The sequence below is a fragment of the Pongo pygmaeus genome, chromosome 9, assembly GCF_028885625.2.
Source record: "Pongo pygmaeus isolate AG05252 chromosome 9, NHGRI_mPonPyg2-v2.0_pri, whole genome shotgun sequence".
In the NCBI taxonomy this organism is placed as follows: Eukaryota; Metazoa; Chordata; class Mammalia; order Primates; family Hominidae; genus Pongo; species Pongo pygmaeus.
Window position 1 is genome coordinate 66,814,029 of NC_072382.2, and position 13,268 is coordinate 66,827,296.

Sequence of the window (13,268 nt, forward strand, 5' to 3'; positions counted from 1 at the left end):
CCAAAAACGGTAACAAATGAGGGCCAGGGGCGGTGGCTCACACCTGTAATCCCTGCACTTTGGGAGGCCGAGGCGGGCAGATCACAAAGTCAGGAGTTCGAGACCAGCCTGGCCAACGTGGTGAAACCTCATCTCTGGTAAACATACAATAATTAGCCGGGCATGGTGGGGGGCGCCTGTAATCCCAGCAACTCGGGAGGCTGAGGCTGGAGAATGGCTTGAACCTGGGAGGCAGAGGTTGCAGTGAGCCGAGATCATACCACTGCACTCCAGCCTGGGCAAAAGAGTGAAACTCCATCTCAAAAAATAAAAATAAAAATAAAATAAGCTTAATTAAAAATATCACTAGTATCAATCTTTATCACAAAAACCCTTTAAAATTTGGGCAATTATGGTATTATTGTCAACAATTTGGCAAACATCAATACAGGCCTCAGAAGATGCTACAATAGATTTTTTATGAGTCAAAATATAAATATAACTTCTGGATGCTGCCCCTAATTATATGCCCAGTAGTCCCCTTCTCAAGCTCCTGGATTCTAGCATAGAACTGAAGCACCAAATGAGTCATTATACATCATTAATTAGGGCTAAAACTCCTAATACTCTAGTTTCAAAAGCTCTTAACCATGACACAAAACCACCTTCCTAGACATCTTTGAATCTTCTCATTATCTGTCATCAACCCAGATAATTTCAATAGTCACCCTTAATTCATCTCATCAAAATTCTTCAACAAACCCAACTCCACTCTACTTACTAGTACTGACAATGCGCCAGACACTATGGAGAAAAAAAGATCAATATGAAGTTACGTTGGGAGTTTAATTCCAATTGGGCTAGTAAGTAAAATTTCAAGTTAGAACCTAAGGGACGTAAATTCAGAAATCAGAGAAGACTTTGAACAGTGAAAGATAAAAATGAATTGGTAGGTTGTGGCCAAAAAATTTAATGAGTATGAATTTTTTGTGAAGGGTTTTACATGATCAGATTTATGCTATAGGAAAATGAGGTCTTGAAGCACTGTGAAGAATGTAATGAAGAATGTAATTCAAGGACTGATGACTATAAAACATGAATGAAAAACTATTAGTACAACAGGTAGTAGCAATAGGCCTCAAAAACCTAGGCCCTATTCTACTACACAGCTAGCTTCCCTGCTGCTTTCTCTGCCACCCAAAATAAGTTCAACTTTAAAAAATAGAAAAAGAAAAACGCACACTCACATCAACGAATTTCCCAATATGGCCACCCTTTTAACTTACAATCTTATCCTGCCCCCTTACTAGCATTCCACTCACTAACACTGTAATCAGAAACTGCTTTCCCCTCAGACCGTGTGGAAAATTAATAATAATTTTAAAAATTAAAAGGCTGGGAACGATGTTCACGCCTGCAATCCCAGCACTTTGGGAGGCTGAGGAGGGCGGATCACGAAGTCAAGAGATGGAGACCATCCTGGCCAACATGGTGGAACCCATCTCTAAAAATACAAAAATTAGCTGGGCGTGGTGGTGCACACTTGTAGTCCCAGCTACTTGGGAGGCTGAGGCAGGAGAATCGCTTGAACCTGGGAGGCAGAAGTTGCAGTGAGCCGAGATAGCGCCACTGAATTACAGCTGGGAGACAGACTGTCTCAAAAAATAAAAAAATTAAAAGAAAAAAATTAGAAATTGCTTTTCCAAGGTTACCGATACTTTAAGGCATTTTCCCAGGAAGTCTTCAGTTTGTTTAACCTCTCTCATTTAGGAGTATCAACACCCCTTTCCTTTTTCTAAAATTTTTTTACTCATTTTCAAAAGTAATTCATGCTCTTTAGTAGAGAATTTATTAAATCTATGTAAGAAAAAGGAAATTAGGCCTGGTGTGGTGGCTTACGCCTGTAATCCCAACACTTTGGGAGGCCGAGGAGGGCGGATCACCTGAGGTCAGGAGTTTGAGACCAGCGTGGCCAACGTGATGAAACCTCTTCTCTACTAAAAATATATAAAAATTAGCCGGACGTGGTGGTGGTTGCCTTGTTATCCCAGCTACTAGGGAGGCTGAGGCAAGAGAACTGCTTGAACCCAGAAGATGGAGGTTGCAGTGAGCTGACACGGTGCCACTGCACTCCAGCCTGGGCAACAGTGAGACTCCGTCTCAAGAAAAAAAGAAAAAGAAAAAGAAAAAGGAAACTAAACACTAACCACAAGCAACCTTCCTAAAATTATCTTTTTTGGCTTCTCTCTTAATTTTATGCACAAAATCTCCAGTCTGCTTTTTCAGATGTTTATCAAAGTACTCAAAATAGGCATGGTTGAAAGTTTAGCCCTCTATTCCATCCTATACCTTTGGATCATACTACTGTAATCACCTGCCTGCAGAAGAATATCACTTTTCCATTGCTGCTTTCTCTCCTAAACTTCAGCTCCACATTCCAATTGCCTGCTAGACTTTTTCTACTTGATGTTTACCAGCTCCTCAAACTGGACACTCTGTATGTAACTCATGTCTTCAAAATCAGTTTTCCCTCTGGACCCACATTTTCCAATGTAATCACTAATATCAGTATCTTTTAAAACACACTCTTCAAACCCGTAACTTTTTTTTTTTTTTGAGACAGAGTCTTGCTGTCGCCCAGGCTAGAGTGCAGTGGAGCAATCTTGGCTCACTTCAGCCATTGCCTCCCAGGTTCAAGCGGTTCTCGTGCCTCAGCCTCTTGAGTAGCTGGGATTACAGGCATGCAACACCATGCCCGGCTAATTTTTGTATTTTTAGTAGAGACAGGGTTTTGCCATGTTGACCAGGCTGGTCTTAAACACCTGACCTCAGGTGATCCACCCACCTTGGCCTCCCAAAGTGCTGGGATTACAGGCCTGAGCCACCGCACCCGGCCAAAACTGTAACTTTGTATTATTTCTCTCCATTGAAATATAACCAAACAGACTTTCAATTAGCTACTATACTTCAGACCATTTTTAAGGAACATAGGAGGTAGAAGAATCCTTTGCTATCAGATTTTTACATAAAATACAACCAGGTAATTTCAAGAGCCAAGGAACTTCTAACCTTTCTTGTTACTAAAGCATTTGACAAGTCGGGCACAGTGGCTCACACCTGTAATCCCAGCACTTAGGGAGACCAAGGTGGGCAGATCACCTGAGGTCAGGAGTTCAAGACCAGCCTACCAACATGGAGAAACCTTGTCTCTACTAAAAATACAAAATTAGCCAGACGTGGTGATGCATACCTGTAATCCCAGCTACTCAAGAGGCTGAGGCAGGAGAATCGCTTGAATCCGGGAGGTGGAGGTTACGGTGAGCCGAGATTGCGCCATTGCACTCCAGTCTGGGCAATAAGAGCGAAACTCCATCTCAAAAAAAAAAAAAAAAGAATTTGACAAAGGCAAATACGACATCTACTTTGGCTACATGAAACATAAGGCATAGTGAGGTTAAGTCATTATAGTCGTAGACTCAGGACAAGGCTAAGGCTCTTCACTGCGTCCCTCTGCCTTTGTTAAAAAAACAGTAATATGCCAGGTGCAGTGGCTCACACCTGTAATTCTAGCACTTGGGAGTCAAGGCTGGGCAACAAAGACAGACCTCGTCTCTACAAAAAATCAAAAACTTAGCCAGGCGTGGCTGTGCACGCCTGTAGCCCCAGCTAGTTGGGAGGCTGAGGCAGGAAGATAGCTTAATCTCAGGAGAGTCAAGGCTGCCGTAAGCCATGTTCATACTACTGCACTCCAGCCTGGGTAACAGTACGAAACCCTGTCTCAAAAAATAATAACAATAAAAATAATTTTACAATATTATTTTTATTTTTTCCAACTAGGAAGTTTTATGTTATTTTATTTATTTTTTTTAAGATGGAGTCTTGCTGTCGCCCAGGCTGGAGTGCAGTGGTGTGATCTCTGCTCACTGCAAGCTCTGCCTCCCAGGTTCACGCCATTCTGCCTCAGCCTCCTGAGTAGCTGGAACTACAGGCACCCACCACCATGCCCGGCTAATTTTCTGTATTTTTAGTAGAAACGGGGTTTCACCATGTTAGCCAGGATGGTCTCGATCTCCTGACCTCATGATCCACCTGGCTCAGCCTCCCAAAGTGCTGGGATTACAGGCGTGAGCCACCACGCCTGGCCAGAACTTTTATTTTATTTTTCTTTTTTTGAGATGGAGTCTCACACTGTTGCCTGGGCTGGAATGCAATGATGTGATTTTGGCTCACTGCACCTCCGCCTCCCGGGTTCAAGCGATTCTCCTGCCTCAGTCTCCCAAGTAGCTGGGATTACAGGCACCCACCACCACACCTGGCTAATTTTTCATATTTTTAGTAGAGACGGGGTTTCACTATGTTGACCAGGCTTGTCTCGAACTCCCGACCTCGTGATCCGCCCACCTCGGCCTCCTAAAGTGCTGGATTACAGGCGTGAGCCACCGCACCTGGCCTCCAACTAGGAACTTTAAAAAAAAACTTTTTTATTAGAAATCATTTAGCAGCCGGGCGCCATGACTCATGTCTGTAATCCCAACACTTTGGGAGGCGGAGGCAGGTGGATCACCTGAGGTCAGGAGTTCAAGACCAGCCTGGCCAACAAAGTGAAACCCCATCTCTACCAAAAATACAAAAATTAGCCAGGAGTGGTGGCGGGCGCCTGCAGTCCCAGCTACTCGGGAGGCTGAGGCAGGAGAATCACTTGAACCCAGAAGGCAGAGGTTGCAGTGAACCAAGATTGCGCCACTGCATTCCAGCCTGGGTGACAGAGCGAGGCTCTAGCTAAAATAAAAATTTTTTTGTAGTGACTGGGTCTCCCTATGTTCCCCAGGCTGGTCTCAAACTCCTGGACGAGCGATCCTCTTCCTGCTTTTACCTCCCAAAGTGCTGGGATTACAGGCGTGAGCCACTGCGCCCAGCCTCTTTCAGATCTTTAACAGGCTACATCATTGAATAACTTGCTATCTAAGAGCCAAAGTATCCAGGGACTTTCCTTCTCCCAAACTCAGAACAGTACTTCAAAATATTCCTGGTGAAGGAATGTTATCTAAACTACAGGCTACTCTGGTCTTCCTAAAATATTTTGCTTAATTTCTAAACATTCCAAATTATCTTACAAATCTGCCATTATTTTACACTTTTCCAGACCTAAGATTTTCATTAATTAAATACTTTTAATAAAATGAAATCAAATGAACCATTTATAAGTAAGGTATATCACATACAGCAGTAATAGTTAACCTTTTGTGACAATCCCAAAAGTGATCCAGGGTAGTGTGAGTTTAAAAAAAAAAAAACACAACACAAAATATCAAGAAACTTATCAAAAGCAAGATCACTTTTTCATATAAAGCATGTGAGAAAGTAGCACTGCTGCCCATATGTATAAAACCATTAGGCCCGGCACGGTGGCTCAGGCTGCAAATATAACAGGGGAGAGACTACTGATGCTGAGATCATATCCACCTTAGCCAAAATCAGATCTAATAGTTTCCTCATCCAAAATTTACATGTAGCTTTATTATAGTACTGACCACATGTATTGTAAGGGCCAGTGACGTGGTGATTATGGAGCTCTAGAAAGGCAGTGATTACAAATTTCTCTGCATCTAACTACTTAGCTCAGTGCCTAGCACACAGACATTTGCTGTTACATGAACCAGACTGGGAATTATCCTTCGGAATAAGAATTTCATAAAAATCTTCCTGGCATTATATTTAAAAATGCCGGCTGGTGTGGTGGCTCATGCCTGTAATCTCAGCACTTTGGGAGGCCAAGGTGGGTGGATCACTTGAGGTCAGGAGTTCGAGACCAGCCTGGGCAACATGGCAAAACCCTGTCTCTACTAAAAATACAAAAATTAGCCAGATGTGGTGGCACGCACCTGTAGTCTCAGTTACTCAAGAGGCTGAGGACTGAGAATCGCTTGAACCTGGGATTGGAGGCTGCAGTGAGCCAAGATCACGCCACTGCACTCTAGCCTGGGCAACAGAGTGAGAGCCTGCCACAAAAATAATAATAATAATAATAAATTTTAAAAAATAAAAGAGCTAATCTTGTTATTTATTAATATTATAACAGGAAGTCAGTCATAAAGCCTATTACTGGCAAATCAAGGAATAACAATAACAAAAAATAACAATTCATGACCTCATGAAACTTAAAATTATAGTGGGAGAACAAAAGTTAAGTAAAATTAGGCCAGGCGTGGTAGCACGTCTCTGTAGTCCCAGCCACTTGGGAGGCTCAGACGGGAGGAGGCTGTTTGAGGCCAAGAGTTCTAGGCTGTAGTGTACTATGTAGTGCAGCGGAGCCCACTGCACTCCAGCCTGGGCAACATAGCAAGGCCTTGTCTCTGAAAAAGTTAAAAATAAGCCTGGGCAACACGGTGAAACCTTGTCTCTACAAAAAATACAAAAATTAGTTGGGCATAGTGGCACATCCCTGTAGTCTCAGCTACCTGGGAGGCTGAAGTGGGAGTGTTGCTTGAGCCCAAGAGGGAGAGGCTGCAGTGAGCCATGATGGTGCCACTGCACTCCAGCCAGGGTGACAGAGCAAGACCCTGTCTCAAAAAATAAATATAAATAAATAGGCTGGGCATGGTGGCTCATTCCTGCAATCCCAGCACTTTGGGAGGCTGAGGCGGGCGGATCACAAGGTCAGGAGTTGGAGACCAGCCTGGCCAACACAGTAAAACCCCGTCTCTACTAAAAATACAGAATTAGCCAGGTGTGGTGGCAAGTGCCTGTAATCCCAGCTATTTGGGAGGCTGAGGCAGGAGAATTGCTTGAACCCAGGAGGCAGAAGTTGCGGTGGGCTCAGATTGCGCCACTGCACTCCAGCCTAGGCAACAAGAGCAAGACTCCGTCTCAAAAAAAAAAAAAAAAAAAAAATTTATTTATTTATTTATTTTTATTTTTATTTTTTGAGATGGAGTTTTACTCTTGTTGCTCAGGCTGGAGTGCAATGGCATGATCTCAGCTCACCGCAACCTCCACCTCCCGGGTTCAAGCGATTCTCCTGCCTCAGCCTCCCTAGCAGCTGGGATTACAGGCATGCGCCACCACGCCCAGCTAATTTTGTATTTTTAGTAGAGACGGGGTTTCTCCATGTTGGTCAGGCTGGTCTCGAACTCCCAACCTCAGGTGATCCGCCCGCCTCGGCCTCCCAAAGTGCTGGGATTACAGGCATGAGCCACCATGCCCAGCCAGTTTTTTTAATTTAATTAATTAATTAATTAATTTGAGATGGAGTCTCACTTTGTTGCCCAGGCTAGAGTGCACTGGCATGATCTCAGCTCACCGCAACCTCCGCCTCCCGGGTTCAAGCGATTCTCCTGCCTCAGCCTCCTGAGTAGCTGGGATTACAAGCATGCGCCACCACGCCCAGCTAATTTTGTATTCTTAGTAGAGATGGGGTTTCTCCATGTTGGGAGTTTGAGACTCAGGCTGGTCTCAAACTCCCAACCTCAAGTATCTGTCCGCCTCAGCCTCACAAAATGCTGGGATTACAGGCGTGAGCCACCATGCCTGGCCAAATAAAATTAATTTTAAAAATAAGCCAAATATGTATGACAAATCAATGCTATAGAGAAAAACAAGTGAACGGAGATAGGGAGTATGATGGTCAAGGAACTCCTCAGTGATAAGGAGACATTTGAACAGGGATGGAAGGAAATGAGAGAACAAGTTAGGGGGATAACTATGTGAAAGGAGTTCCAAGGAATTAAGTAAGTGCAAAGACTCTGAGGCAGAAGGGCTATTCTGTTTTGAAACTATCTACACTATAAACACTTTAATAACATTTACAAATTTTACATTGAGTCAGTGATTATTTCACTTAGTGAAGAGATTCATTCAAATGTCAATGATCTTTTTCTTTGGTTCTAAATGAACCAAAACACAGCTTCACTGGAATGAGAGACATCATAGAATAATTCGTTCTTCTATCTTCTCCAAAGCAAGAGCCTTTCAGAAATGTTACTTCCTCATTCTTAAATATATTCAAGACTTATCTGAGATCTGTCTCCCAAATCAATGTTCTGCCACAAGAAAGTCAAAGCAAAAAATATTTAAATGGAAGAAGGGAGAGGGAGAAGCAGTGTATTAAAATGGAATGAAAGTAAATATACTAATAGAAAATTTACCTTAGGAAGAATATTTAAAAATCTAGGTGTTATAATGGAAAGAAATGTATGAAATGTAAATAGCTAAGGATTACAAAAATAAAGGCCATGTAATAAATTTTCTTTGACAGATTAGCGGTGTTCACTGTTTGACAGTATTCCAAAACAGTAGTTTAACGGTTCAGTAAAAAAGGCTTTGAATACTATTTTGATCATTTGTTTATCTTCCAAAAACTAGCTTGTAAAATACCCCAGGTTTCTATTACCAGATGTTAGTGCATATACTAGACATGTAATGTCTATTTGAGGAATAAATGAATTTCAGATTTTCAGGAAGTATTATTTCCCCAATTTTTGTAGAAGCAAAGCAGCTCTTTCAAGTACTCACTTTTAAAATTAATAATTACACGCAAGTATAATTAGTCAAAATAATACGCGATTAGAGCAAAATCATGGTAGAAATGACCATGACTAAACTTTTAGCTTTTCTAGGCTTGTAACTGCATTACTATTTAACAAGCAAAATAATTTTCAACTTAACCCATGTCTATCACAAAGCAAATCAAAACAAAAAGTGATTCATTGCTCCTTCCATAGTTTTGTAGTGGTTCAAAATGGTAATACGGTTCAACTCACTATTTTATATCCAAAAAAACCTAAGCTCCTCCCAAGGTGACTCTGAGTCTAAAAATTTGAACATGTAATCATCACTTCGTGTGGTATAATAATGATCTCATTTACATATAAAATAGATTTAACATTCTAAAATAATTTTACATTTAATTTGTGTAAACTCTGTAGGTAGTTTTCTTGAACTGTAAGTTCCGTGAGGGCAGGGATCTCTAGTGCAGCCCTTTACACTGAAAAAGTCCAATTAGTAATATTTCTGCTGTTTCTGGTAAGTCAATATAAACAATGTTTTTAAATTATTTACTTACCAGCTAAAAGACGCATAAAATAGTTGAATTTCTATTTTAAAGTGTGATTTATTTTTCAGTTAAAAAATGTACACTAAAGTTCAGTAAAGCTGGCAGATTCAGCAGCATGCTAAAGAATAATTACTAACTGGCAGAAAAGTTACAGCAGCCCTTTTAAGAAGGCTTTAAAATACTGATCATTAATAAGTAAAACTGCAAAAGTTTAGAAACAAAGAATGACACTGGAGATAGTACAATAAATATTCATGCAATTAAGCTGTTTTCCAAGGAGCGGTCCCCACAAAATATAGGGGGAAAAGAAAAACAACCTTCAGAGAATGCAATATCTGAACTGATAAGGAGCTCTGCACATTCCAAGGTACTCAGACTTAACATTCTCTCACCTGTCACAGCAACTCTGTGGCGTAATTTTATGAATGGGAAAAACTCAGGATCAAGAGGTTAAGCGACTGGCCCAAGGTCACTCAAGGAATCAGTGGTGCAGCTATACCTAGAAGGGTGCACTTCACCTGATCCTTTCCACTACATAAGCCAGCTCCCCGACTGAAGCATTGTGACAGCGGAAGAGCAGGGATCAGACTCTGTGAGTGTCCCGCACTACCCCTGTCCTGCCAAAGAGGCGCGGGCTTGCCTTTGAAAGCCTTCCCTAGCAACTCAGCCAGAGAGGAGGAAGTTGTGCCCGAGGTAGGCCACTGATCAGCCCAGCAAAGTGACAAGGATGACAGGCGCAGCCCCCAAAGGACCAGCCGGCATTCCCATGAGCCCTTCCAAACCCTGCGACGGCGAGACTGGTCTCAGAAACATCTGAAAAACCTCCCAGTAAGTTTCGCCCCCTCCTGGGCATGAGGAACCAGCTGGGAATGAGCCAGAGGGCGGCCAGCCACCCGAGCCGGCCATGTGTCCATCCCGTCACGCCCGCCTCGCCACAGCCGGCTCCTCATGCCTAGACCGCAGCCAGAGGCCCAGCTCAGGATCCGAAGCAAAGGCAGCCTTGGCTGCAGCCACCACCAGCACACCACACCAAGGCGCCCCGGCGTGGAAGTCGCCGTCAGATGTTCGCCCCACCCTCCTGCTGGGGCCCTCAACGACGTCGTCCGCGCCTCCGGCCAGGCCCCGGGGGCTCGGCCTGCCACTTCTGTCTGCCCGCCTGCCCGCCGCCACCGCTAGCCGGGCGTCCTTACTTCATTGAGCTGGCGCTCCGCGGCCTCACGCAGGGCTGGGTCCATGGTGCCCCGCAGGGCCTCGATAATGGTGTTGGGGTCCATCGCAGCGCGGACTCGGTCAAACCCGGGGCTCGGGTGCTACTGGGCCAGGAATAGCGCCACTCACTGCGCACATGGACCCGCCGCGCTCCGCAGCGGCAACCGGCGCGAAAGGAAAGAGAAGCGCCAAGGCCCCGGATAGAACCTCTTCGCCTCGGCGAGGAGGCGGGAGATGCTCTGGCGACTTCCTGTGGGCGCGCCTGCGGAGCACTTTGGGAGATGTAGTCCACAAACACAGTCCGCAGCCCACGTGGCTGCCTGAGCTGTCGTTCCTACAGACAAGTCTTTCTATTCAAAAACGAAAAGTGTTCAAATTCCACAAAAAGAAAAGTAAAACAATCAATTACAAAAGGCTTCACATACTATATCCACAGTGATCATAAAGGGAATCAGATACAGTGTGTGGTGAAATCTATTGCTAATGGCTGCGTAATTTAAGGAAACTTTCTGAAAAGCAATTTGAGATGTGTTTCTGATTGCCATTAAAATATTTAAACTGCCGGGCGCGGTGGCTCACGCCTGTAATCCCAGCACTTTGGGGGGCCAAGGCGGGCGGATCACGAGATCAGGAGATCGAGAGCATCCTGGCTAACACGGCGAAACCCCGTTTCTACTAAAAATACAAAAAATTAGCCGGGCGTGGTGGCACGCGTCTGTAGTTCCAGCTACCAGGGAGGCTGAGGCAGGAGAATCGCTTGAACCCGGAAGGCGGAGGTTGCAGTGAGCCGAGATCGTGCCATTGCTCTCCAGCTTGGGCAACAAGAGCGAAACTCCGTCTCAAAAAAACAAAACAAAACAAAATGTTTAAACTCTGACCCAGTAATTCCACTTATGAGACTTTATCCTAAGGCAATAACACGGAAGATTAAATGAACTTTATGTATGAAAGGTTTTTATCACATTACATATTAGTAATTACCAAATACTGAAATCATGGCTTTTTATTGAGTATCCAAATTTTAGTTGGGACTTCATATAAATCACCTCTTAATGCAGAGTAAAAGCATAATCCGTATTAAAATATACCTTCCTGCCAGGCGCGGTGGCTCACGCCTGTAACCCCAGCACTTTGGGAGGCCAAGGTGGGCGGATCACAAGGTCAGGAGATCGAGACCATCCTAGCTAACACGGTGAAACCCCGTCTCTACTAAAAATACAAAAAATTAGCCGGGTGTGGTGGCGGGCACCTGTAGTCTCAGCTACTCTGAGGCAGGAGAATGGTGTGAATCCAGGAGGTGGAGCTTGCAGTGAGCCAAGATCATGCCACTGCACTCCAGCCTGGGTGACAGAGCGAGACTCCATCTCAAAAATAAATAAATAAATAAACAAACAAATAAATAAAAGTAAATAAAATACACCTTCCTAGCCAGGCGTAATCCACCTGTTGAGGCAGGAGAATTGCTTGAGACCAGGAGTTCAAGGTGGCAGCCTGTTAAGATCGTGCCTATGAGTAGCCACTAAACTACAGCCTGGGCTACATAGCGAGACCCCATCTCTAAAAAAAGAGGGAGGTGGGGGAGAAAGAAAGAAAGAAAAAGTCCTCTTTTATAACAGCCAAGAAAAAGTTTGTTTCAGAAAAGTTAAATAACTTACCCAAGGTCACGTAGTAAGAGGTTCAACTAAGATTTCAAACCTAAGATCTTTGTTTTCAAACTTTCCATTGCTTCCACTAAATCACTCTGCCTCTGAAGAGAAATGTTGAACAATATAGGACTGGTTAAGCAAATAGCAAGAATCCAGTAAATTAAATATTTCACAGCCATTAAAAAGTATAACAAAAAAGTATTTATGTAAGGATATAGCTTTGTAACATGGACAAAGACTGAAAAGCAAGGTTGGCAAATGAAAATAATTTATTTTCTATTAACAGGATGGTGAGATTTGGAGTAATTTCCTTTCATATCTATTATTGTAACAAAGTTATATAAACAGATATACTTAAAATTAATTATAAGCCTTCAAATACAATGTGTTAAATGATCACTTACTGTTTTTAGATTACAAAAAAAAGAGAAGGAAAGGCACATGAAAGCCTTTCCCTGGAGCGGTGGGTTTTGCAATGTTACTACCTTGTATATGCCAGCCACTGTGCCTGGAAGTACTGGAAGTAAGACAGAATTATTCCTAACTTAGGCCAGGTGTGGTGGCTCACAACGGTAACCACAGCAATTTGAGAGGCTGAGGTGGGCGGGATCACCTGAGGTCAAGAGTTCAAGACCAGCCTGGCCAACATGGCAAAACCCCATCTCTACTAAAAATACAAAAATTGCCTGGCCCGGTGGCTCACGCCTGTAATCCCAGCACTTTGGGAGGCCAAGGCGGGCGGATTACGAGGTCAGGAGATCGAGATCATCCTGGCTAACACAGTGAAACACCGTCTCTACTAAAAATACAAAAAAATTAGCCGGGCGTGGTGGCGGGCACCTGTAGTCCCAGCTATTTGGGAGGCTGAGGCAGGAGAATGATGTAACCCGGGAGGCGGAGCTTGCAGTGAGCCAAGATCGCACCACTGCACTCCAGCCTGGGCGACTGAGCAAGACTCTGTCTCAAAAAAAAAAAAAAAAAAAAAATTAGCCAGGCACAGTGGTGCTCACCTGTAATCCCAGATACTCAGGAGGCTGAGGCAGGAGAATCACCTGGACCAGGGAGGCAGAGGTTGCAGTGAGCTGAGATCGCACCAGTGCACTCCAGCCTGGGCAACAGAGCAAGACTCCGTCTCAAAAAAAAATTTACAAATGAAGAACCCAAGGCTCAGGCTACTTAAATTGTGAAGAGTCAGAAAGTTTTCATAATAATAACCTGTAAAAAGTGTAATACTGTTACAAATACAATCTGTTTAAGAATTTTCCTCTCCCTGAATTGTTTGAACCCGGAAGGCGGAGGTTGCAGTGAGCTGAGATCGTGCCATTGCACTCCAGCCTGGGCAACAAGAAACTCCGTCTCAGAAATAAAAAGAATTTTCCTCT

At 43.7% G+C, this 13,268-nt stretch overlaps 1 protein-coding gene across 3 annotated transcripts in view; it reads right to left on the reverse strand.

Moving 5' to 3' along the window:
• Positions 1–10,506, reverse strand: part of IPO7 (importin 7) — a 61,442-nt gene extending 50,936 nt beyond the window's left edge. The window contains exon 1 of one of the 3 annotated variants that reach the window (XM_054439290.2): positions 10,222–10,506. In XM_054439290.2, the coding sequence (XP_054295265.1) occupies positions 10,222–10,305 (84 nt within the window). In that variant the 5' untranslated portion in view covers positions 10,306–10,506. The remainder of the gene's footprint in view (positions 1–10,221) is intronic. The other 2 variants (XM_063671936.1, XM_063671937.1) reach the window with 2 other exon arrangements.
• Between the last annotated feature and the right edge of the window lie 2,762 nt (positions 10,507–13,268).